General features: G+C 41.0%; 4 protein-coding genes across 8 annotated transcripts in view; 2 read left to right on the top strand and 2 right to left on the bottom strand.

The window, feature by feature from the left end:
* syt4 (synaptotagmin IV) overlaps positions 1 to 237 on the bottom strand; it is a 7,230-nt gene extending 6,993 nt beyond the window's left edge. The window contains exon 1 of the mRNA XM_042069752.1: positions 1 to 237. This exon is cut by the window's left edge and continues 289 nt beyond it. The gene's annotated coding sequence lies outside the window, so the exon portion shown is untranslated.
* Positions 238 to 7,597: 7,360 nt separating this feature from the next.
* Positions 7,598 to 14,102, top strand: vbp1 (von Hippel-Lindau binding protein 1). Its single transcript, XM_042069779.1, has 6 exons — positions 7,598 to 7,720; positions 8,679 to 8,803; positions 9,435 to 9,501; positions 9,605 to 9,703; positions 10,484 to 10,622; positions 13,383 to 14,102. Exons 1-6 carry the CDS (start codon positions 7,640 to 7,642, stop codon positions 13,451 to 13,453), a joined length of 582 nt encoding a protein of 193 aa, XP_041925713.1. The 5' UTR covers positions 7,598 to 7,639; the 3' UTR covers positions 13,454 to 14,102.
* A 1,823-nt stretch (positions 14,103 to 15,925) lies between these two features.
* Positions 15,926 to 22,554, bottom strand: rab39bb (RAB39B, member RAS oncogene family b). Of its 2 annotated transcripts, none has more exons than XM_042069771.1 (3): positions 21,869 to 22,554; positions 20,546 to 20,772; positions 15,926 to 18,599 (listed from the first exon to the last, which is right to left on the bottom strand). In XM_042069771.1, exons 2-3 carry the CDS (start codon positions 20,758 to 20,760, stop codon positions 18,173 to 18,175), a joined length of 642 nt encoding a protein of 213 aa, XP_041925705.1. In that variant the 5' UTR covers positions 20,761 to 20,772; positions 21,869 to 22,554; the 3' UTR covers positions 15,926 to 18,172. The 2 variants fall into 2 exon arrangements, with proteins under 2 accessions (XP_041925705.1, XP_041925706.1); XM_042069772.1 differs by having other exon boundaries at positions 20,546 to 20,775.
* An 81-nt stretch (positions 22,555 to 22,635) lies between these two features.
* The window catches only part of zgc:162171 (uncharacterized protein LOC565931 homolog), a 4,796-nt gene continuing 2,431 nt past the window's right edge, over positions 22,636 to 25,000 (top strand). The window contains exons 1-3 of one of the 4 annotated variants that reach the window (XM_042069768.1): positions 22,821 to 23,054; positions 23,349 to 23,423; positions 24,463 to 24,743. In XM_042069768.1, the coding sequence (XP_041925702.1) occupies positions 24,483 to 24,743 (261 nt within the window). In that variant the 5' untranslated portion in view covers positions 22,821 to 23,054; positions 23,349 to 23,423; positions 24,463 to 24,482. Of the gene's footprint in view, positions 23,424 to 24,462; positions 24,744 to 25,000 lie in introns of all 4 variants that reach the window. The other 3 variants (XM_042069769.1, XM_042069767.1, XM_042069770.1) reach the window with 3 other exon arrangements.

Below are 25,000 nucleotides of genomic sequence, written 5' to 3' on the forward strand. Positions count from 1 at the left end.
TACTCCGTGTGCAATGACTGCCTCGGTGGCGGTACCTCCCCATTCCCTTCCCCCCGCTCTCTGATGAGTTCATCGGCACTGACGCAGTTCTGACGAAGACTCGGTCTGAAATCACAGCCTTGTCCGTTCTGGGGGAGCAGCAGCACAACATGGCAGTCAATCAAACTGATTGCTTACGGAGACGGGTGAGGGTGAAACGAGGAAGCGATGGGTTACGTGGGTTGCGATGGCAGCGGCGGCGGCTGGTGCGAGGACATCCGATCCGAATATCCCCTCCTACATCAACCTCCTTTCAAATCACCCTTCCTTTTAAAGTAATGTTATCCTTATTAAAGCCTCCAACCAATCAGTTCAGCCTTATTTGTTGTTCGTAGACAAAAATGACAACAAACACCAGATAGAGAGAACTTAGTAGGTGAGCAACAATTAAAGTTTAGGAAATCAATCAGTAATTTCAGCACATAATTGCCTGTAGCTAAAGGGAGACAATTCACCCTAAAGAGTAGTGTGTATAATTATTCTGAGCTAAAATTATCTTTTCTTCTTCCAGAGGTGAAATGGTCTATAATATGAGGTGCCACTATTAATGTCAGAATCTTCATGTAGCCTACTCCTTAATGTCAAGAAAGTGTATGCTTGGTAATACTGCCACTGACATCCAGTTGAACAGTTTGTGCTGGAGGAAGCTGACAAGTTGCCCCTGCTGAAAGTCACAGCCTCTTGTGGGCTTAATGACAGTGCCTGATGACTCTTGTGCTGTAGTGCAGTGATGACTTTGAAGTGGAGAGTCAGCTAGGCCTGACTGATTGGCGGAGTGTGTGTGCGGAGTGTGTGTCTGAAGTGGCCGCTGTCTTTCTGACCATGTGTGTGTAGTAGCGAAAATGGGTCAGACATACTTTGCCATGAGCTGTGAGCATTCTTTGTAAACAACTCACCGCTGGCTCTAATCCTCTCAACATATATACCTGTAGACTATATACCCACTAGGTCAGTTCACAGTCAACATGGCTATTGTCAGTATAGAGAACAACTCAAAATGGGTGCCCAAGTGAAGAAACCATTGCATTTCTCTGTGTGTGTGTGTGTGTGTGTGTGTGTGTGTGTGTGTGTGTGTGTGTGTCCGTGTCTGTAAAGACATTATTCTCCACAATAACATCTAACACCTTGCTTTCTGTCTCCAACTGCGGAGTAAGACTTTCTTGTGTTTAGCGTGACAAACTGTGCCATATTCCTCCCACTAGTTCACTGATGCAAAGATGCAAATCTCTGCAGCAAAGTGCACTAGATGTGTCAGACGCCTACAAAGTTTCCAAATGTGGCTTTACTCATTATCACAGAGAAAAAAAAACCTTTCATCAGCAAAAAGTGTAGTTTATGGTAGGAACTGGGAACTGAATTCTCCCATGAACATGACTAATGTATGTGGCCTAGATGTGCTTTTCAATATAGGCCTAGATATTATTTAAAGTAGTCCAAGTGTTTGCCTTTGAACAGTCAGGAGTCATCTGATTGCATTGGTCTTGGAGGGTATTTACTGACATCATTCTCTTCCCTTCTGCATAATCCAGTGTACTCACTCCTTGCGGATCATTGCAGATCATTGCAGGAAGCACAGCAAGACAACCCTGGGTGTAAGATGCTCTTCTTTATGCTGTTGCTCTCACGGGTTGGCCCCTACTGCCATGGTAACAGTCAGCAGAATTCTAGAATGACGGAGTAGAACAGTAGAAGGGTGGGGTGAGGGTGGATGAGGGGTGGGGGTAGGGAAGGGTAACTGCTGTGGATGCTCTGGCCAATTCAATCATTGGGCTGGATGTGCTCTCATTGCTGGCAGTTACTCTCATCAGGCTATCTAAGGACTGCCAAAGAGGAGACAGTTTGGCACCTTCATCTGTCTACATTTATCTGTCTCACTCCCTCCCGTTCTCTCTCTCTCTCTCTCTCTCTCTCTCTCTCTCTCTCTCTCTCTTTTTCTTCTCTCATCCCCACCCCTGCGTCCCACACAGTCTTATTTTCTCACTCCCTCTCTCCCCCTGTGTTGCTCTCCTGCTTCCCCACTCTGTCTGCTACAGCCCCACTGTAAGGGAGGTGGGACTTGTATGTGTGTGAGCAACTCGTTTTGTAGGTGTTAAATGTCTCTCTCTCTCTCTCTCTCTCTCTCTCTCTCTCTCTCTCTCTTCTCCCTCTCTCTCAGTCTCTTTTCTCTCTACGGATTGTGTTAAGGTGTGACAGCAAATTGGTGAGCTGAGCTAAGCTGAGCTGTGTGTGTGTGTGTCTGTGTGTGTGTGTGTGTGTGTGTGTGTGTGTGTGTGTCCAAAGCAACATACAAGGGGTTTGAATTTGAACTTAATGATGGGTTTGAATTTAATTTCCGGTAACTATAAGAAGCAAATGAAGAGTAACTAAAAGAGGAGTTAAATGAGTGTGTGTGTGTGTGTGTGTGTGTGTAACTAAGTAACTAAGAGAGGAGTTAAATGAGTCCTCTCTGGCTGATTGACCACCATACCTGCCACTGTATTTTGGATCATCTGTAATGGCCTCACTATTCAAGGCCAGCAGGTAGGCTAAAATGCATTGCAATAGTCCAGTTTGGAAAGAACCACAGTCATTGGTCAGCATAAGAAGTTGTATGGCATATTGTGTTAGATACTGTATGGTCTGATCGTCACAATATTGTATAGGATAAACTATGACTTTGTGACTGAGGCTGCATGCTCAAAGAGCAACCTATGAGGATATGGCAAAATAAGACTTGTATGTACAATTCAAATGAAAGGGTTAAGTTACACACGTATAATTAATAGCAGTGATCTAAATTAATTATAAATAAATGGTAATGGAAAATAAATGCTATGATTAAAAAACTATTGTTATTGCAAATGTGGCCTCAATCCTAATAGATTTCCTGTGTCATCGTCACTCTCCATATTAAAAAGAAGGCACTTGTGTTTTAGAAAACATATATTTTTAGCCTTTTAAAAGCCTTTATTTCAGTGGCTATGATAGAAGGAAAACTCAGGAAAAGGTAGAAGATAGAAGGAAAACCTCTGATTGCCATTGTCTAGGCCTACTATGAGAACAGTTTGATGAGCCATTCACAAATGCTGTAAACTCTACTATGCAAAGAAGCAATTATGTTCAAACATGATACAGAAATGCTGTCGTCTTGGGCCCAAGCTCATTTAAATTGGACTGAGGTAAAGTGGAAAACGGTCCTGTAGTTAGACCAGTCAAAATCTAATTCTTTTTTTTTAAAAATCCTCTGGGCTAAAGAGAAGAGGGACTATCCCACTACTTATAGTGCTCAGTTCAAAACCCAGCATGCATGATGATGGTATGGAGGTGCATCAGTGCCAATGCCATGGGCATCTTGCACATCTGGCAAGGCACAATTAACTCTGAATGATATATACAGGTTTTGAGTAACATATACTATAATGTCTTTTTCAGACCATGAATATTTCAGGTATGTCTCCATAGAACAAGAGTCCAGATCCTAAAATGGCCTATCTGCAGTCCAGTCCTGTCAAATTGTGCATCATGGAACAAAAACCATTAGACCACAGACAGCTGATTCATGTTTTCAGGTCGACTATTCTTAAAGTTGCATGGCAATCGTTAGCAACTCTCTACAGCCATGCTGTATGACTAGGTGAACGATTCCCCTATTACAAGTGGGCGGTGGTAGTGTAGTGGTTAAGGAGCTGGGCTAGCGTGCAGTAGCCTGAAAGTTGTCGGTTCAATTCCCGGCTTCCACCGTTGTGCCCTTGAGCAAGGCACTTAACCCCAAGTTGCTCCGGGGACAATGTGATCCCTTGTAATATAGCTGACATATGTAAGTCACTTTGGTCAAGAAGTGTCTGCTAAATGTAATGTAATGTACAAGTTAATTTACTATCAAATTGGCTTTGTAAAGGTTATATTAAGGTAAAAATCTTGCATAGTGTACCTTTAAATGAAGAGCTGAAGCAACATAGTGGTAAATATGCCCGTCCCAACCTTTTTCAGACGTGTTGCTGTGGTTTTTTTCCAGAGTCCAGTTTCATCAGTGTTGAAGTATTATATCTAGACCTAGAAATTCTTGTAAGTATCCATCCATTCCATCTATCTATCCTTTAATCCATTCATCCATCCATCCCTACATCCTTTTATCCATCCATCCATCCTTTCATCCATTCATTTGAATTCAGTGCACTCTTTTTACCTTGAACTTTAGACACGTGAGCTGTGGATATTTATAGTCATGTCAGGGAAGGGTGGCAGGTGTGAGTAATCTCCTCTTTCTCCATTAAATCACTGACCTTTACTGAATTCCTTTTAAATATATGCCTTTAATTTTGTTTGTATTTCAGCCCATGAGCTCTCTCTCTCTGAGCTGAACACAAGCAATGGTTTTGTGCTCAAACCCGTGAAATAACCTTTATGCATCAACACCAAAAATACAGCCTCTCAAGTCAGAGTTCTTAGTGTTTTTGCAGTGCCTTTTATTTTATGCAATCCTCTGATGAACCTCTATTTTTCAGGTCACCCTCAGATCCTCTAAATGGTTCCCCTCAGCTTTCGATGTCAGACGTCAGAGAATCTAAAATGGTGTTGTCAGCTCAGCTGGTATGACTTGAGAATCGCATGCGAATGTTTGGCCAAGCTTGAAAGATGGACGTATATGGCAAAAGAAATTATGCCTCTGAATGCCAGAGTAAACAGTGCATGACAGAGAAGCCAGACTGTTCTAGCAGTATAACAGAAATGATGCCTCTGAATGCCAGTAAACAGTGCATGACAGAGAAGCCAGATTGTTCTAGCAGTAACACAGAAACAATCCCCTCAGCGCGTGTTCACACATGAAGGCCACAGTGTTCCCTACACCATCAACAGACAGCTCAGCCTCCTGCCAGTGCATCTGAATCATTTAAGCAGGATTACATCAATGTGAAAGTGGCCATGATAGCCTCCTGAGACCCAACCCATAGACATGTGTCCTAGTGGACATACTGTATAGGTTGTAGATGCATACCCCTTTACCCCTTTGAGCTATTCTATTACTGTAATTCCTGTGGGCTTTCTAATGATATATCATGTGATTGGCTGGCTTGCTGGCAACCTCCTCTTTCTTTTTCTCAAAAATGGCTGACATCAAAACAAGCACATTTTATGGAAAGAGGAAAGATAAGTCAAATATTGTCTATTCATTATGCATTTACCATATGATGGTGATATGTTCTTGTTAATGAAAATGTCAGGAATTATATGATTAGATTTTGAAAGAAGTGAAGTTATTTACATTTTGAAATAATTGTGCCTTTATGAATGTCCATTATAATGGATACCAGGACCAAAATACTATGATTTTTGGGGGAAATTTAGGAAAGATTTCCTTATAGGATGGATGAGGATGTGTGTGTGTGGGGTGGGGCAGATTTGGAGCTCTCAGGTGATGAGTGAGTGAAACAGAGATGAGGACTATGAACCTGTCCCTCAAGAAGATAGGGAGGAAGAGTAGGAGGACATTTTGTTTTATCGCAGATAAAAGAAAACATGAAAATGAAACAAACAATCCAGAAAAATGAATAAAACTGTCCAAAACACAAATAAAATAATCTAGAAGAGTAAATAGCATTTGTTTTGATTTGTTTAAGTTTACCCTTATTTAATACCACTACAAGCATAATTTGTCCATTTTTTGTCTATTTTTGTAGTTATCTTTTCATAAGCCATGCAGTCCTTTTGCCTACCACAATGGACATGCTATAAAATAAAAATAATGTGTGTGTGTGTGTGTGTGTGTGTGTGTGTGCGAGAGAGAGAGATAGAGAGAGAGAGAGAGAGAGAGAGAGAGAGAGAGAGAGAGAGAGAGAGAGAGAGAGAATTGAACTAGACTTACTGTGACATCTTCTGATAATCTAGTCAAACAATAAAACAATATACACTTTTGTGCCCTCTTTGAATGTCCAGAGTTCATGTTTTCTTTTGGACCAGATTTCTTGTGATTGGGAAATAATTTGGGTTAGGTTTGTGAGATACTGTATATTGTGTCATAATATCACCATTGTTTTCCTGTTGCTGAGGTAGGCACTTTTGCTTTACAGGGAGAATTGTTGAAATTAATTGTTTACAAAAGTACATTTATTCATTTAGCAGACACTTTTCATCCAAAGCAACTTCTATATGTAAATTATATTGCAATGGTCACTGTCCTTAACCACTACGCTATACGACTGCCCCCAATTAATAATAAACTAATTGCCATAAGGTCCAGCAGCAGAGGTGTAACTAAGCAAACCAAATGTACTTGAATATTGTACTGAAGTATGTTTTTTTCAGATACCTGAACTTTACTTGAGGATTAATGTCTTTGGAATACTTTTGACTCTTTGCTACTTTGAAGCATAGCTTTGTAGTGTTTTTTAAATTATGAAATAGACCATCTATTGCAGTTCAAAAGTGCTTTCTTCATTATTCTTTTTCAATAGTTTAATTTGAACTTGGCAGTTGTTGACGGCATATAACAATGAAGACTTCTTATCAGAACATTATGTGAGTTGGAATGGCATTACTCAATCATCAAACATTCACCAATCAAACATCAAACATCATAGCTAGATCTTTATGGTTATGGTTACGATATTTTGCAGATGCTTTTGTCCAAAGCAAATTTGTGTCATTAAACATTAATAAGCAACTGAGTTGTCCTGTTTCGTATTTGGTTGTGAAAATATATTTCAGGATGAATAACAATTGAAAGTGTGTGTTTTGTTTTTAACAGTAGCACATTTAACAAAATAGTGCTTTGGGTTAGGCCATGTCCTTGTGATGAAAGCTAATGCAAATTTAATTTTATGTCAGTGACTAATAGCCTATACTGACAAAATAAACTTTACATTACACCAGGCTACATTAAAAAGAAAATATGTACTTTTGAATACTTAAGTAGGCTATTTTAAAGTGAATGCTCATGTAGGCCTAACCTACTTTAACTTGAGTAAGAATTTGACATCCACTTGTAGGCCTATTGGAGCAGCCTAGGTGGCTGATATTTGACTGAGTCAAATATACTTTGACTCAGGTAAAGGAATTGTGCTACTATTGCCCACTTCTGGGTTCCAGCTTTTTAGAACAACTAAGGGGAAGTGGTGTTGTAGGCAGATCATTGCATGACTGAGTAATTGAAAATAATGTATCAGGCTTAGGTAGGTTCATCTCGAACTAGTCCTGATACTCTTTACTTGATTTTCTCGTTGTAACCTATTTTTTTTATTGTTGTTATTAGCCTACTATTTTTTAAAATCTATTTTTAGGCATAGGCCTAAGTGACTAAAAGAGCTGAGCTGTTAGGCTACATAGGCTAAACACATGGCTAGACCTTTTTGAAGATGATAATGGCTATACCTAGCAAACATGCAATTAGTTGTAATATTTTACAACTATTAAGCCTAATCAAAATATACTTTGCTCAATACAAAAATGGTGTGCTTATGATTTTAGTGCCAATAAAATAGTCATTTTCTTTTCCCGTTCCATACCACCTGATGGCAGTAAAGCGCCTTTCATTTCCTGGCCTACCAAGAGCAACTCCCAAAGAAGTAACAGAAAGGGCGAGAAGAAGAAGCGCAAGACGGAAGAGTCACAAGTCTTTCCTAAAATGGCGACGACCATAGAGAGTGGCAATGCCGGAGCGGCAAATAAGAAAAAACATCTTGGAATTCCAGAGGCGATATTTGTGGTGTGTAAAATTAAACTGTTATTAGAGTATGTGTACATTCATAGAAAGATACTTAGTTTTTGCTCTTTGTGGTCGCTGTCGTCCATTTCTCCGGAGCAGCCACCCCAAGTGGAATGCCCACATCCTTTTATGGCAGTAACCATAACGTGAAGTAGTGTGCTAGCGCAAAATTGTCGTTGGTATTTGGTTAATCTGATAATGGATCACCGCCTCCTTTTGTATTTATGTAAACACTGACAATTCTGGTGTGAAAAAGGTGCATGTCCATCTGATCATGAACATAATCAGCGTTGTCGTTGTCTTGGGTAACCACATTGTCTTACAATGTCTTACAATGAACTGACTTGTGGGAACCTCCTCAGTGCCTCAGAGTTGGCCCACGTTTTGCCATCATAAGGCTAATTGGCCTGATTTGACAAACTCGCACCACATAAGCTAGTTCCGTAGTTTGCATGGCTCAGAATTATTCATATTAGTCATTTCTTGGATTTCCTTTTGACAGTGACACTGCAGTCTTGGTTTTGGATGTCAACTCTTTAGCCCAACCCAAGCTTCCATGTTCCGCTTCTCGTGAGGCACTGCAGTTGACAGCCAAGCTAGATTAGCAAGAAGGCTATTTAGTACCTCAGAATGCTCGTGTAGGAGTGGCAACCACAGCTGTGCAGACACCGACGCATCGGTGATTGGACTGTTACAATCAATCAGTGGTAGCCTACACTTGCCATGTTCATTTATTTCATTTTGACTGTCTCGCTAACTTGCTAACTGAATATCGTTTGATTTAGCAATATTTGTGTGATTAACCAATCATTGTAACTGTATGAATTGTATGGTGATCATTCAGATAGACTGTATAATAACCTTTTATAATGAATAATACCACCATCTTTAAAGTAGGCCTAGGTAATGCCAGTTTCTTGATAGTCACATTAATCAGCCACTTGTATTGTGGTTGCAGGAGGATGTTGAGTCCTTCATGAAACAGCCTGGCAATGACACTGCAGATGCTGTTTTAAGGAAACTGGATGAACAGTATCAGAAATACAAGTACATGGAACTCAACCTGGCCCAGAAGAAACAGAGGTACAGTATATTGGCTCTATATTTGAAGTCATATTTTCAGAAAAATAGGACTATTTTCTTAGACCAAGTCTGTACAAGTAGCGAAACCCGCCTCAGGTGCCTGAGATGCTTCAGAGGGGTATGATACGAATAGAGATTAGTCGTACTTTGAGCCTGAAGCCAGAGGTTGTGTGTCTGTGTGGAACACTTCTTTTCACCAGGTAGCTAAATTCTCATTTAAGACTGAGGAGCACATAGGTGTGCTGGACACAATAAAAGTACCTCAGCTACATTAGTGTATCGAGAGACGCATAAGGGCAATTCCGTGCAAAACTGTCACATCAATAACGGCAACACAATCCCATGGTATTTAGTTGGACGTGACAGTTTTGCGTGGAATTGCCCATAACAAAAAAAGCATAACAAGAAGCCTAACTTTAACTGACTAATGAATTAGATTTACATTTATGCATTTAGCAGACACTTTTATCCAAAAATTGTGTCTGTGTGTGTGGCTCTGGATAAAAGCGTCTCAACTTTTAAGTTTAACCTCAGAGCTAACCGTAACTGTTGTTTTCATATTGTCCTGTCATTGTAGATGAAGTGTTTTTTTTTTTGATGTAAGTGTTTCCCCTTTTGTTTTGCGTTGCAGGTTGAAAAGTCAGATTCCGCAAATCAGGCAGACATTAGATATCTTAAAACATATGCAGAAGAAGAAGGTGAGAGTTTACCTCCACAATTGTTATTATTTACCAGGTTTCATCATTTTAAACGAAATATTGAATTTCTCGTGCATCTGACGTTTGTCTCCTTTTCCTCCAGGAAACGACAGAGCCAATGGATACACACTTCCTGTTGGCAGACAACGTATACTGTAAGGCCTCCGTCTCGCCTACAGACAAAGTTTGCTTGTGGCTTGGGGTAAGAGTTTACTTGAAGAGTGTATTGCCTTTAAACGGTGGCTACATTGTCCCCGGATCAACTCGGGGTTAAGTGCCTTGCTCAAGGGCACAACGGTGGAAGCTGGGAATTAAACCCACAACTTTTCAGGCTATTGCACGCTAACCACCTTAACCACTACCCTACCACCACTAGCAGAAATTGCAAGCCTAACCCTTTAGCTGCTTTATAGCCAATATGAGGGTACAGTTGGCCTGATTCTTATCTTAACACACTGTTGTTTTTCACTGCTGTATAGGTTGGACACCTTGAGTTATATTGTGTCTTGAATTTACCTTGGTGTGTGTGGTAGTGGTGGGCATTGCAGTAATTAGTGCTATTGTGCTTTTATTTAGTGTTTGCTTCAACTTCAATATCAATATCAAAGCAATATAATCATTGTGTGAACTTGTATATTATTGTGTATCTGTATGCCAGTCTCTGTCTTAGTGAATGGTGACCGTTAGCTTACGTGAACGTTTTAGCTTCAGTCAGTTTACCCCATGCTGCTAGTTATATCTTTATGAGGTGTTATTTTTTTTTTATTAGACTCTCATTCAGTTAAACCATTTCAAGGCAAGCAACAGAAGAATTGAAAGGGCCGTCTGACAAAATTTTTGCTAAAAATTGCACAGCACTGTGTTGTGCATTCTAATTGAAAACAGAGTAATCAAACTCTGATTCGAATCTCACGAATCTCACACGGTGCATTTGAAGCTCCTGTACATCTTTACGACTTTATCTTTATTTTTATTTGACTAGGCAAATGTCATGCTGGAATACGACATTGACGAGGCAGAGTCCCTGTTGGAAAAGAATCTGGCCACAGCCTCCAAAAACCTGGACTCCCTGGAAGATGACCTGGACTTCCTCAGAGACCAGTTCACTACTACAGAAGTCAGTATCCTTAAATGAGTGTGACGGTACGCAAGAATCTGTACCAAAATCATTACACCACTGAAACTGTGATGGGGATGCATCATATTGTGTATATTTGTACTACGATTATCTCCAAGATGCATAACTCTGAAATGCTGTTTTACAGCTGTTGCAGCTCTTCGTTCATTAAGTATCAGAGTTCAGATAGATAGAACAGAGTTTCACATTTTTGCAATGTATTTTGATTGCTGGAAGTGACATTTTGAGCTGCTGTTACGGCATAAAACCACAATGTTTATAAGAATGTTATGTTCTGGGCAGAACTGAATTAAGTCTGGGGTCATCAAATGGCTTTTAAAGGGAATACAGACTTCTTCAAAGAGCAGGTGAGGAGGAGGAGATGCCACTGGCATGGCTAAGGCAGAGGAAATATCAACCGTATATCTGTGCATCTATTGAAGTAGAATATATGAAGAGCTTTTTTCCAAAATGCTATAAACCTTAATAAGAAATGTTATTTAATTGTGTATTTCAGGTAATATCAATACAAGTGCAGTTGTGTTGTTTTGATTGATTGAGTAACTAAGTAAATAAATAAAAACAATAACCCAAATACAGTTCCACTGAAATTACTTTGAAAGTGAAAAAAAAAATCACTAAAATTGTGGATATAGTGTTTTGGAAAAGAGCTCTTCATATTCCTCTAATATATTCTCTTATGAAAGGGGGAGCACAGTCACCCCACTTTGCCTTGAATCCCGACCTACTACAGGGTAAGAAACTGGCACCTGCATTGTTCCTGTCTGAGCACATCGGAGTACTTGTACGAAATCCGTTTCAACTTCCTAGAAACCCCTCGGCTGGTTGTAAATTCACCCTCTGGTGAGTGCCGTCACTGTTACAGCCAGGTTCTTTGCCGCAGAGGATGAGAGACTGATGTTACCCAAGGCAGCGTTATTGAGAAATTACGGTAGGGGGAGAACTGGCACAATTGTAACACTTTTTTTATTTTTCCAATTCAAACTCGATTTACACAAAGACGATAGACTTGAGAGATGTGAAATTTGACTAGAACAGAGTCGTACATGTCTACTCCATGAAAGTTGAAACAGAATTTAAAAAATATGTTATAGTTTGTCAATAATTTAACTTAACAGCGACATGTACCTTTGTTACAACCTTGACGCAGCCATAAAAAAGTGTGGTACAGTTGTAACAGTATAGCGTAATGAATCTAACAGTGCTAAAATCGTGAATCCTTTAACATATTTTAACACAAAACACTGCTGGGTTAAACAAAGAGTATCTGTTTTCATATAAAATCAACAAAAAAAGTCCAAATGTATGACTGTTACAGCTAATTTATTGCATTATTGATTAGCCATTGCAGACCATATGTTACGGTGTTATGCTAGCTCACAATAACCTTTAAATATGCTTATTTTGGCCATATCCACTTGATAAAACCAGTAAATATAGTTGATAAACTGCTTGTTTCTTACATGTCTAAAGCATTTGGTCCAACAGTGATATTTCAAGTTGCTGTGTTAACTTCAATTGGGTGATCACGGCACAAAAATCATAATCCATAACTCGCAATGAGAATGTTCGTGCATGCACGATAAAATCAGTTCATTTTGCCATAGAGACTGGTGTTACAACTGACCCGCACAGGTCATGTTTTTATTTTCATTTAATTGCATTTGGTGTGACTATATAAATCAAATGGCATTCATGTTAACTTGAAACAGAGGGACTGAAGAAATGAATGACATGATTGAAGTCCACACGCTCAAATTTCACGAAGCAAACTTAATAAAAAAATAAATAACAAATCGCGATGCTTGAATTTTGCACATTTTTGCTTAATATCTCTGGTCGTATTTATAGTAGACCATTCATATTTGGATGGCTGTAAGATTATACATAATTACATGATATGTGTCTGTTTACGTTTCCGTAGCTACACCATATCTTGAGAATAAAACACTGTTACATTTGTACCGCTGTTACAATTATACCAGTTCTCCCCTACAGAGACACACCTTGCAAAGTTAATGTTCCTTGGCCACTGCCCAAATCCTATCAGCAGGATTAGTGGCCCATTGTTTCATTCTGCTTGCTTTTTCAGGTCAGTACAGTATGGTCCTGACTAGTGGCTCCAAGTTTTTGAACTCATTGCCATTTGTACTGTGACCTCCAGTGGCGTTATGTATGGTGTTAGTGGGACAAGGTGGTGTAGTGGTTAATGTCACCGCTGAGGATGTGCAAGATCCGGGTTTGATAATCAGTATTACAAATCACAAAATGCTTTTACCCTTTTCCTCCTGTCAGACTCATATGGCAAGGTAACAAGACATGGATAATGTTTAAAAGAAGTTTAAGAAGGTAATGCAAGTCTGATGAAGCGCTTAGCGAAACGTGTTGTTCGCTCCAAATAAAACAACTTTAAAATAGTGGTCAGTGTGCGGTGACTTTGATCTTTTACTTTTGGATTATACTTACCTGCCTCACCTGCACCTGTATCACTAAAGGCTTATGCACAAGGACACCTATGGACTTGTGTATATATACCATATTAACTGCCCCTGTGTATTAACCTCATAGCTGAAGAAATTTTGCAAAATCAATGTATAAACCGCAGCTAATAGATGAAAAATTACAGTACTGTAAAAAGTGTGATACCAGCGCATATCTGTTTAAGAAAGATTCCAGTTTGGGTAAATGATGAATTATGTAAGTCAAAATGAAGATAATTGTTCCTTAACCAGCATTTTTTCAGACATGGCGCGAGTTTACAACTGGGATGTTAAGAGAAGAAGCCAAGACAACATTCTCAAGTCATCGTCTTAAAAATCGGCAGTGTCCTCATCACCCCCCCCCAACATCAACCATCCAGTAACCCACCCCGTAGTGCCCCCCACCCCCCACATATGTTTTCACTCTGCACTCAGCGTAATCTATTGATTTTTGTTACTTTTTAAAAGTATTTTTTCAAGTAAAGGAAAAAAAAAGAAAGGTAACACAGGCAGTTTTTTTGTATTCTTTTTATTATCGATTATTAGTCCGTCTTCAAATGACTTCAGCCTCCACCCTCATTCTATCACAGTGTCCCATCCCCGTTGCCCTCCACCCCTCTGTCCCACGCTTTCAACTTCCCTCTACTCTTCTGTTCATTTCAAAGCTGCCGTCTTTGAGGATGCGCTATGACATTGGCTTCCTGTTGGCCATAATCAGTTAGCCAAACGGTATGATGGGAATTGTTGTTTTGGAATCTGGTCAGTAGGCTACGCTCAACCAGATTCTAAACTACAGTAACTAACACACGGTTGAGCAATCCCTTCCTCTTTTTTCCCCACTTGTTCCTGTTTGTCAGCAACCTCTTTTTGTCTTTTTGACATACCCTGTAATTTTTTCCTCTCTTCTCTCTTGTCTTTCATATTTGTATTTATTTCTTCCATTGTATTCATTAAATACTGAATGAGAACTAATGAGAAAAAAACAAGGCAAGCCATTATTGACCGTTTCAAGAGAGTTCCATTAGCAGCATCATAGTTGTTCCCACAAGGCTTCCGTTTTAACATTCCATATGTTATCTTAATGAAGCAGAAGTTGATTGGGAACAAAATAGAATGTTCAAGCATTGTTTTTCAATGAACAAAATAGAATGTTCAAGCATTGTTGTTGTTGAAAGGGTCTATAGAAGTGTGAATCTGGTTTGTCCGCCTCTTTGCTTGTTCTTATCCAGGTGGCTATTCCAAATGCGTTGTTTAGAGAAGAAACTAGTGTAAGTTAACAGTAAATGGTAAACCTCCTAATGGAGTCCTACGGTCGTGATAATTATGTTGGCGGCTTCATGTTATCTTGGTCATTTTCCAATTTTTATATACAAGGATACAAGGAAGTTTATTGTCACATGCATATAGTTACTGGAAGTAAGAAATGCAGTGAAATTATGTCTGGTGTCAGCCTATTTGTGCATTTATGGGGGGGGGGGCACTACAATTGCACTTGTACAATATCAGAAACAATATCCCAATCATGTTACATGCTCGAAAACCGATATCACATGACCATTCATCTACACTGGGCTTTTCTTTTTCCGGAAAAGTCAAATGGTAGGAGGCATAGCTTGGCAAGTCAAGCAATGACAGTTGCTGATATGACCCAATCAGGAAGTGAAAGTGGGAGTCTATGAGCTTGCTTTGAAAAGGTCCAATCTAAATGTCCACGCTCACTGACTCACCGGCTTTGAAGCACGTTCCCGCTAAGTTGTGAGTGCTTGCGGCTGTCCCACAGTATAATCCTAAAGTGTGTGAGAGCTTGCTTGCAGATTTTTTGAGCCCTTTCCACAAGTCTGTATTTCTACAGAGTTTACCTAAGGGAATCAGCAACTGTTCATAGTGTGATTAGCATTCATAGCGTAGTTGTGATGTGGAACGCAATTTGCCATTAGTGGAAGCCTGGAAGCTTAAAAAATGCAGTAAAGAACTGGCACAAGATGTAAATGGTGTGCAATGTGGTTTTGGTGGCATCAAGTTAGTGTGATATGTCACAAGCACTGTCCCATTCCTGTTCATAGCTTTTTGAATCCTTCAAGACTGTTGAACTCCATCACTTACCAGCTGATGTTTTTGAAGTCTTCGAGGGTTCAGGGCTTAGACCTTAGGCAGGATATTGAAATCCAGCCAAAAGTCTCAATTTCTGTCCATCCACACTGAAAATATGACCCTGTAGTTTTCAAAAGTGTCCACTCTGGAATCTTTCTTTATTTTCATAAATGGCCTATGCATTGTCAGCCTGCCTGACTTTTTTTATGCTAGGCAGTACAAACGGCCTATAAGTTAACCTGAAACATCACCTTTCCATCCAGTTTTCTGAGATGGGATCAAAAAGTGCAGTTGCAGGTGAGAATAATTATTCTATTATTATTATTATTATTATTATTATTATTATTATTATTATTATTATTACTACTATTATTATCATTATTACCTTGCATTATTTTGAGGTTCCTTCAGGCTATATCAGTAGAATATAATGGTTTAAAAGGACTATCATTTAACAAAATGTTTTCTGGGACATATCGTCCAAAAACAACAATTTAACAGCCTATCCTTTAGGAGGTTTAACATTTACTCGGGCTTCATCACAAAACCACATAAATATCACCCAGATGCACCGATAAGCTGTTAATAAAGGTGCTCAACCTCAAATACTGAAGTTTACTGAGCCAGTGTCTTATCAGAATTCTGCTTTTAAAATGCCACAGTGACCAAGCATTCAACAGATGAATAAAGAAATAGACCAGACCAGTTTGTCCATCACATTATTTTATTTTTTTAGTACAGTTCAAGTTATTTCTTTTGATAAATAAGAGGTACGGAGCACTCCATACCTATGTTGAAACAGTTAAATGGCATCCCTTGTAGCAGCTAAGACTGGGACAGTTCTGACCCTCTGCAAGGCCGGACCCCTCCCAGGGTCAGCTGCATTATGGGAATTGGACAATTCAGATTCATTAGATCACCTCCATGTCAGCATCTTTAAATATGGAGGCCTGGTTGGGACAAAATTAAGGAAAAAAGAGACGAGAGCACAGAGAGAGAAAGAGAGAGGAGCTGAACAGGGAGGGAATCGTTTTTGGTGGGGACTATTTTTTCCAGTGTCAAAGAACAAAGAGACAAGAGATTAGCAAGTGAAAGTAAAATTATGTCTAAAGTCTCACACTCGTTTGAGCTTTTGGATACATAAGAACCTAGAGGGCAGGGATTCAGTTCTGGGTCAGTAGAAGGCGAGGTCATCTGGGGCAACAAAAAAGCATAAGGGAAAGTAGGGGGCATTTGTGTGCGTAACCCAATGCCATCCTCATCTGGCACATAACTGTGCATTGGGCCCAATATATCACACTGGCAGATCAACTATAGAGTCCCATTGTGCTCCGGTGATATTCCAGGGACTCGTAAGGTAATGTAGTGTAGTTATAGCTTTAAATAGCTACCGTGACTTCACAAGCATGTCTCCTTAAAGAATAGATGGCTAAAGTAAATTGGTTTAGGTTTCACTCTTAAACCTTACAGGACCTTCCTAAGTACGGCAACCTCAGGCCTGTGTTTCTGCATACATAGTAACCACCACTGATTATTAGTCTGAATGAATATCAGGAAGTACATTCAGTGACCACATGACAAAAAAGCCATCACCTCTTCAAAAAAAGAAAGAAAGAAAACCGGCGGCAATGCCCTGATGGGTAAATGTTAATTGTCAGTCAAACCTGTTGATACCTTCATGGTGATGTTGAAACAAAGGTGTGAGGCGATTGGACTGGATGTACAAGAAAGACACAGGTCTCATGCCAACTCATTAAGTACATCCGGTGCTGCTTGCTGTGACAGGAAGTCTGGTCTGCTTTGTTTTTCAGTTACACCTCGTTCACATTAATCCAACGTCGCTAACAGGTGCCAGTCCAGGCTGAAAATCAAAAGCTTAATGAGAGAAAAGGCAGATCAGTGTTTCATACTAATAAATATCCCCTCTTGTTGCATTTTTTTTTTTTGGCCTTTTAGTGAATAAAAATGCAATAATTAAAAGCTAAAACACAACTGCTAGAGTGGTGCGATCGTTTGATTCACGTCATTTCAAGATGGTCGCTTATTATTTAGTTTGGAATGCAACTTCATCGTGTGCAATCTACTCTGATGTCAATGGAATAGAGTGGGTGTCAATGATGTCACTGAAGAGTTTATCTCAGTCTGTTTAGGCAGGCTTGTGATGGCTGGAAGGTCATGGACACATCTGAATTTTCAATCTCCCCCAACACTTCATGTCTTCACTTTCGCAGTGCACTTGATCCGAAGCACAGGGGCCTCTTCAGCAACAATGTTTTGGTTACACAGAGAGAAAACACAGACCATGTCAGATTCGACCAGTCCTATCTGACATCTGTGTAGTCACCTGTGCCATTTATAATGCCTGTGACAGGCCCAATCTATACAGCACAACATCTTCACCATCTAGTAACTCAGAAGAGTTCAACTGGATCAGTTGGACATTATTCAAGCAGCAAGAAAGGAGGGGGAGGGCGTTACATAAGTATGGAGAATTGGAGGTCCCAAAACTGCTCCAAAAGGATGTGGAGGCTCGTTGTGGATGTGTTGTTTTGAGAGAGCTTTAATTGGGTATGAAAAGGAAAAAAAAAAATCAGTGGAGCAGTAAGTATCTACGTGAGATCGAGAGGGGGGGGGGGGGGGGTGAGTTGTGGGCATCTGAGCAGGCAAGTGAGCTCTAAGGATCCTTATGGAAAGAGCATTCTGTGACTACAGGTTGTAAAGGGATGTAAAAAAAGAGGGGTGACCACAGGGGAGGAATGATGGACAGAGGAGGAAAGGCCAGAGAGAATGGGGAGGAATAGAAAGAAAGAAAGAGAGGGAAGAGGAGGAATCTGGAAGTCGTCAGAACTTGATGGCTCAGCTCAGCCAAATGAAAGTAGAGAATGCAAGTGAGAGAGAGACGAGGGTGGGTGTGGTTTGGGTTGGTGGTGGTGGTGATGGTGGGGTGGGGGGCGGGGGTCACTCAGCACAGGCACCGGCGGTCACTTTTGGTGACTTCCTCCGAGGAGTGCACGACGTTTGGCACGAAGCCGCTCTTCACCCCCTCCCAGCCCTCCTGGATGGTGATGTCACCGCGCTTGACCAGCTCGAAGATGTCGCGCGTCAGCTCGGTGAAGGCCCTCTCCACATTGATGGCGTCGCGCGCCGACGTCTCCACGTAACGCATGCCGTAGGCGGCCGCCAGCTTCTCAGCCTCCTGCCGGCTGACCTGCCGCTGGGCCTCCAGGTCGCACTTGTGGCCCACGAGCAAGAAGACGATGCTGTGCGGCTGCACGTGGCTACGCGCCTCCTCCAGCCACTCGTGAACGTTCTGGAACGAGCGGCGGTTGGTGATGTCGAACAGCAGGAGGCCACCCACCGAGTTGCGGTAGTACGCTCGAGTAATGGACCTGATGGTTTGGAGACAGACAGAATCATTTTTTTCAGATGAGTATATTGATAAAACAAAATCAGTTGAGGGCACTAGGGCGGAGAGCAGGGAGAAAGTATGAGGGTAAGTTTGAGGGAAGGTGGGGGTTTCAGTCCTAAAGTATGGTGACCTGATGGTTTGATGACAGACAAAAATATTTTTTAGATTTATGAGATCGAAGATGGGGCTTTCAGTACTAGTGAAGTATCGGTAACCTGATGCTTTTTTTTTTAAAGACTACAGAGGTTTATTTTGTTTGCTGTTTTTAAAAGACTGATTGGAGAGAAAGCAAGCAGGGAGGAGTTGATGAGTTAGAGAGAAAGATGGCGATTAGGGACTGTCAGTAAGCACTGTTGATGGAGCTGCATCTTTTGAGACAGAAAGGTTTTTTTGGGGGGGATTGAAAGACCAAACACTGGGACAGTATTTCCCAAACACGTTGACGTGCGACCATGAAGAGACTGTTAAAAATGCTCATTTAAAGATGTCATAGAATAGAAAACCATTTTTACCTCTGCTTTGTCGAATAAGGAGAGTTTGGTGCATAGCCACAAAGCTGAAAGGGCTTGTAAAATAGCCTCTGAGCTTGATTTTGAAAGACCTTCCAAATTAACATCAGAGAACTAGGTGAAATATTCTGTGTATCCATTCTGTCATCTTTAACTAGTTCGCTTTTGGGAAATGTGCCCCTGTTAGTTTGGGTATTGACAGAGCAGCTCTGGTAATGATCTTCATGGTTTGGAGAATTTAAAAGGAGATGAACGAAAGATAATGGTGTGATGTGATAGGAGGGAGGATAGAGAGATGGGAAGAAAAACAATAGGATGAGAGGATGAGGAGAAAATAGAGGGATATATTGGTAATGGTGGGGGGGGGAGGACTGCTACCGGATTGAGAAGTGTTATAAAAATGGAGAGAGCACCTGAGTTGATGACAGTTTGATGTGTCTGGAGGAGTGAGAAAAGAAGTGCATGGGGTGATGTGTGAAAGAAGTGGATAATGGAGAGAACCTTTCCTCGCGGAACAGATTTAATAGACAAAGAGGAGGAGGAGAGAAGAGATGTGGAAAAGAGGTTAGAATCAGAGTACGGAGAGGAAAGAGCTGCACTCTGATGTGGAAATAAAGACTGCAAGGTTGTGAGATGTTAAAAATGGAGAGAGTGACTGGCAGAAAATGTGAGGGGAAAGACAGGTGGTTTGTAAGTGATATGGCTATGTGTGAGAAGAGCTGATGTTAACAACATGAGAGGTTACATGGAAAAGCAAAGTAGAATGCCAGACAAAAGTAGGCCTAAACATAGTCCTTTGCACAAAATCATGTCTAAATTACAAAAGATATTATGTGCATGCCTTGCCATGTGCATTACAATTCTAGTATGCACATACATTCATGAAGCATGCATCTTCCCCAGCCTACAAGTACTGGACTGGCCAAGTGTGTTTGTCAAGTTTCTCAGTCTTATGGAAGAATGCTTTTGCGTAAGAAAATAAAGGTTATGAGATATAGTCGTGAATAACTTCTCACTTTGCAGAGGTATTTGAATAACCAAAACAGTCATAGTTTTTATCTGCAGGTATGCAAAAGGCATTCAGTTTGGCAACAGTCCAGCTCCCACACTCCATGTAGCTTATTGAATATTACAGTTATGGTGAAAGAAAATTCTGACATATTCATCTGGCTTCTGTGTGTAGGCTAAACTGTTTATAAATGCATCTTAGCGGGTCATAAAGTTACAGTATGAGTAATAGTGTACTATTTTTTACCATAGGTAAAAATATGACTGATATCTTCAGAAGCCACCATGGGACAGCTATTCCTTCCACAATTAATAACCTAATTTGACAGCTTCCCTTTCAAGAGGCCAAAAGTCACACACAACGTCACAACATCAAAGTGACAAATATAACCACACGTCACTCAAATACCTGAAGCGCTCCTGGCCCGCAGTGTCCCAAATCTGTAGTTTGATGCGTTTGCCAGGTTCGATTTCAACTAGTCGAGAGAAGAAGTCCACCCCCACGGTAGGATCTGACACCTGTGCGAAACGCCCCTCGGTAAAGCGTCGGATCAAGCACGACTTCCCCACGGTGGAGTCACCGATGACAATCAGTCGGAACTGGTACAGCCATATCGCCTCCATGTCTGTGCGGGTCTGCTGTCGGCATGTAAGGAGTGCATATAAAGCAAACGAAGCAGGTTTCTTGTTTTTTTTACAGTAAAAATGCAAACATTGCATGTATTAAATCAATATATGCATAGACCACTCCTTGCGAGCACTATGACATTGGCTAAAATCGGTACTTTATGGTGAGGAGCAAATTGCAATTTTAGGGTTTTTCCCCCCGTCTATCCTGTTCTGGATACGTTGAGGGTCTGTAGCAGGTCACACATGGCTCAAGCTATTCTAATCTCTTTCTAATGCCACTATGGTGAGGGTTAGAGAGTGTTGAGATTTAGCCCAGTTCTAAATATTAATTAAAAGCACATGACATGGCAATCTGCTTTCAAGTAGCTTAGAAGTCAATTAGGCCCTGTCAGACGCTTATGTGAACAAATGCCTGGTCTTTTCTCTGCCTATTCCCTTTCGAAACCTCGAAGAACCGAGGTCAGTGGTTGTTGCAGAACTATGCTTCGCTTAGGCCTAGTTGGCATAAGAATCTTTAGCACTTCTTTCACGTAGGGTTAATTCAAACGGCCTTCAACATGCACCTTGTAATTCAAGAGCATGAGGATGTTCAGAGGCAGGGCCTGATTCGTGATTACTAGCCTATGCCAAGCCTGCAAACCCCATTCCCAAATAGTCTGCTGTTAAAATTGGGACAAATGGGGGATGTCTTTCTATGAATGTTATTTAGCATCGTTTGTTTGTGTTGTAGGAAAACAACGATGCGCGCACAGCCCATAGCCTGCCGCCCCTCAATACCCAACTGTGAATCACCATTTCCTATGACCAATAGCTTAGCAACCACAGCCTCCCGACGCTCTGTAGAGAATGTAAATGTCAGGCCAAATGTTTTTCTTTAACAAAAACTACAATTACTTAAACAATAAAACACTTGCTGACGGTGCGTCTATCATTTATTTGGTGAAACGTTTTTATAACATTGCGTAATCACGCCATCTGTTCTCATCTAATGGGCTATACAATAGATAAACAACTCGATGCTAAGGCCTATAAGCTATTTGCAATCACGGTGTTAGCATGGTAGGAATAGACTGCTATGGAACATAAAGTGGTTTCTGCTTACGGTGTTTGATCGAGCCTTTCAAAGCTGGGAAACGGCGAGTTCCATGACGCCGAAGGTATCCTCGATGTTCTCGAAAGTGCACTGCAAAACAGCCCCTCTAGGAAACGCATAAACGTATGAAAAACAATTCTCCCTTTCGCATCGACCGGTCTAGCTCCTGTTATCTTAATTCTCGAGACTATCCGATGAAAAAAGGGGGCACAGCCACTCCGTCTTTTGTTCTGGTCGAAATAAGATTGAAAACGCGTAGCCTAAAGGTCACATATGCTGACGCCGAATCCTGGCGAATCGACTAAAACTCTAATTGTGATATTGTGATGTGTTATTTTCACTCCATGTTTTGAAAATGAAGAAATGTTTGGAATTTTGCTGATGAAATGGCAGCAACATCAGCAGCATCATATAGCCTGACTCATCCCGCATCAGCACCACGACCGTAAAGTGCGCACTAGTTGCGCAGTAAAATATTCAATTCGACACCTGACATGATTTAACAAATTTCAACTCTGACAATGTATATGGCTTTTGAAATTATCAGAGCATTAAGTGGCAATAAACAATTTGATTTGAGAGCGTTTAAAATGTGTAAGAGCATTGCAAGGAATAGGCCTATGGACAGATGTCTCAGAGATTATTCTCGGTTAAAAGGTGCGAAGTGTTTGACACAAAGCTGTATGTATAATAACAGACTAATATAATTTGATAAGCGTCATTTAATTGGATATCTGATGGCTTTGTTCTGTTATTTTTCTTTTCTTTTTTTTTTACCAAAAGCTCATATCACTTCTGGTTGTTTGGGTTTACGGTCAGGCTGGCCGGAAGCTTCCTGTGTGGGCACAGTGGATTATGTAGTTTTCCTCTTGTAGTGTTTGCCTACAGAAACTGGTGCGCAGCAAGTTTATAGAGGGAGGAGGCGCGGTCCTTGAACACACCAACCATTTGACAGGTCAGTGTGAGCCACACCGAAGAGGATGGAGTTTGGAGAGCGGTGAGAAAAAAATGAGCCGTATTTTAATCTGGGTCTCTCGATTTGAGCCCTGCGTCTATTTTATGACTTGACAACACTTTGTTAGACTTTTAATCGCGAGATTATTTCAGACGACTGGGGATTACACTTTAAACCGTAAACTTTCAGGGACAGAAGACAATGAACAGAGAGTTGTTGCATTCAGTTCCTGTCATCAAGGTACATAATTCAAGGATAAAATGAAATATATTTTGAGAATGGAACTGAAATTTCAGTAGTTTGCCAGTGTGGTTATATTTCTCTGATCTTAGAATTAGTCTATCATTAGTCTATCCCTCATCACCAATGCAATCAGTGAACAACTTACTGAAAAATAGCCTATGCGTCACATAGCTATGCAACAGGAACGCTTGTTAAAAGTCCTTGTGATAGGAGATTTGGGTGTCGGTAAGACATCCATTATTAAGCGCTATGTCCACCATATATTCTCTCAACACTACCGCGCCACCATAGGGGTGGATTTTGCTCTGAAAGTACTGGACTGGGACCAACAAACTGTCGTGCGCCTTCAGCTATGGGATATTGCTGGTAGGTTACCACGTTTCTTACCAATTTATATTTCAAGTTTCTGTAACTTCATGTTCAAAACGGTATTTGATTGTATCTTCAACACACGGTTTAACCACTGGCATATCAGCACGTAGCCTATTATTTGCTTAGGTTACCCACAAAACTTCTGAGCGCAAACTAGGCTACTAAAAAACATGCCAGCTTGAGTGCGAATGATGTTTTGTTGTCAGGAAGAGATGACTACCCATTCACGTGACTTGCTGATACGATCTAACATTAACCTCACTGTATAATGAGAAAATGCTTCAACGAAAAGGGGAACTGTGGACCTTAAGGTTTGCTACATACACAAATTATGCAGCATGTTTGTTTCCATAGGTCTACAGTTTCCATAGAACTACAGAGTATGGTGTTGTTTACAGCACCAAAGTTTTGTCGTTATTGCTCTGCTCTGCCCTGCCCATAACAGCCAGCAAGCAAGATTTAGCCTAAATAATAGGCCTAGTTTACAGCTTTGCACATTTGTGGAAAGAGATAATAAACACAATATAGCACAGTCCCATATTGTTTGTCTAGTAGTAGCCTCTTGTTTGTCAAGTCCAGCAGCAAGCCTGTAGTCAGCATCTAGTGTGGATAGATCTGTCTCTGTCCTCCCGATGTCAGGGTCCTCTAAGTTGAGGGAATGTGTGTCTCGTGCTAGCATCAGCTGGTGCCCTGTCCTCTATTGGAATCATGTGAGACCAGGTTTCACCTCAGTTTGTCATGCACAGGGACAGCGTGCAATACAGCCAAAAAGTGTGTAATGGGCTTAACCCAGAAACCAAACACAGAGTTTTTGTTGTTGTAAGAAACTAAACAAAGTATTGCACAAGTGTGGCTTACTTTTAAAACTGAGAGTGGCATGCTTTTGAAATCATGCATGAGGTGGTGGCCTCAACTGTATGGACTACATTTGTTTAGGAGAAAGGCTTTTAACTTGACAAAGTACCACAGAGTGTCACAGTCACTCCATAGTTGGTGTGTGTCTGGTTCATGTCTCTCTCTCTCTCTCTCGCAGGTCAGGAACGTTATGGCAACATGACACGTGTGTACTACCGGGAGGCCGTTGGCGCATTGGTAGTCTTCGACATGACCCGCTACTCCACATTCCAAGCCGTTCTCAAGTGGAAAGGCGACCTGGACTCCAAGGTGGCGCTGTGTAACGGGCGCCCCGTGCCGGCCGTCCTGTTGGCGAACAAGTGTGACCAGCAGCTCTATGGCCTCTGCTCGAAACTGCCCAAGCTGGACACGTTCTCCCGCGAGCAAGGCTTTGTCGGCTGGTACGAGACGTCTGCCAAGGTGAGTCTGATGGGATGATTGCTTGGAATGGATGTTTTGCACGAGAGTAGATAATCTTGCCCATTTAGTATCAAGCTCTGGCTCTGGAACAGTCATATCTGCGGCCTGGGACCACCGATCTTGACCACATCAACTTACAGGAACCAACAGGAATTGTGGAGTAACAGGCAGTCTAATTGTAAACACACAGGGCCACTTTTTGGACAATGTTGCAGGGAAAAGGTTCTGGGCATTGTTGTTTGGGTACTTTCCCTGTT

The sequence above is a fragment of the Alosa sapidissima genome, chromosome 18 (assembly GCF_018492685.1).
Source record: "Alosa sapidissima isolate fAloSap1 chromosome 18, fAloSap1.pri, whole genome shotgun sequence".
NCBI classification, from domain to species: domain Eukaryota; kingdom Metazoa; phylum Chordata; class Actinopteri; order Clupeiformes; family Clupeidae; genus Alosa; species Alosa sapidissima.

What these genes read in the sequence shown, in the direction of transcription:
- vbp1 (XM_042069779.1), top strand. Translation starts at nt 7,640, where the DNA reads ATGGCGACGACCATAGAGAGTGGCAATGCCGGAGCGGCAAATAAGAAA. An exon ending in CTGGCCCAGAAGAAACAGAG is followed by an intron (nt 8,804 to 9,434) that starts GTACAGTATATT and finishes TTTGCGTTGCAG; the next exon opens with GTTGAAAAGTCAGATTCCGC. An exon ending in AACATATGCAGAAGAAGAAG is followed by an intron (nt 9,502 to 9,604) that starts GTGAGAGTTTAC and finishes CTTTTCCTCCAG; the next exon opens with GAAACGACAGAGCCAATGGA.
- rab39bb (XM_042069771.1), bottom strand. Translation starts at nt 20,760, where the DNA reads ATGGAGGCGATATGGCTGTACCAGTTCCGACTGATTGTCATCGGTGAC. An exon ending in GCGGGCCAGGAGCGCTTCAG is followed by an intron (nt 18,600 to 20,545) that starts GTATTTGAGTGA and finishes CCAAACCATCAG; the next exon opens with GTCCATTACTCGAGCGTACT.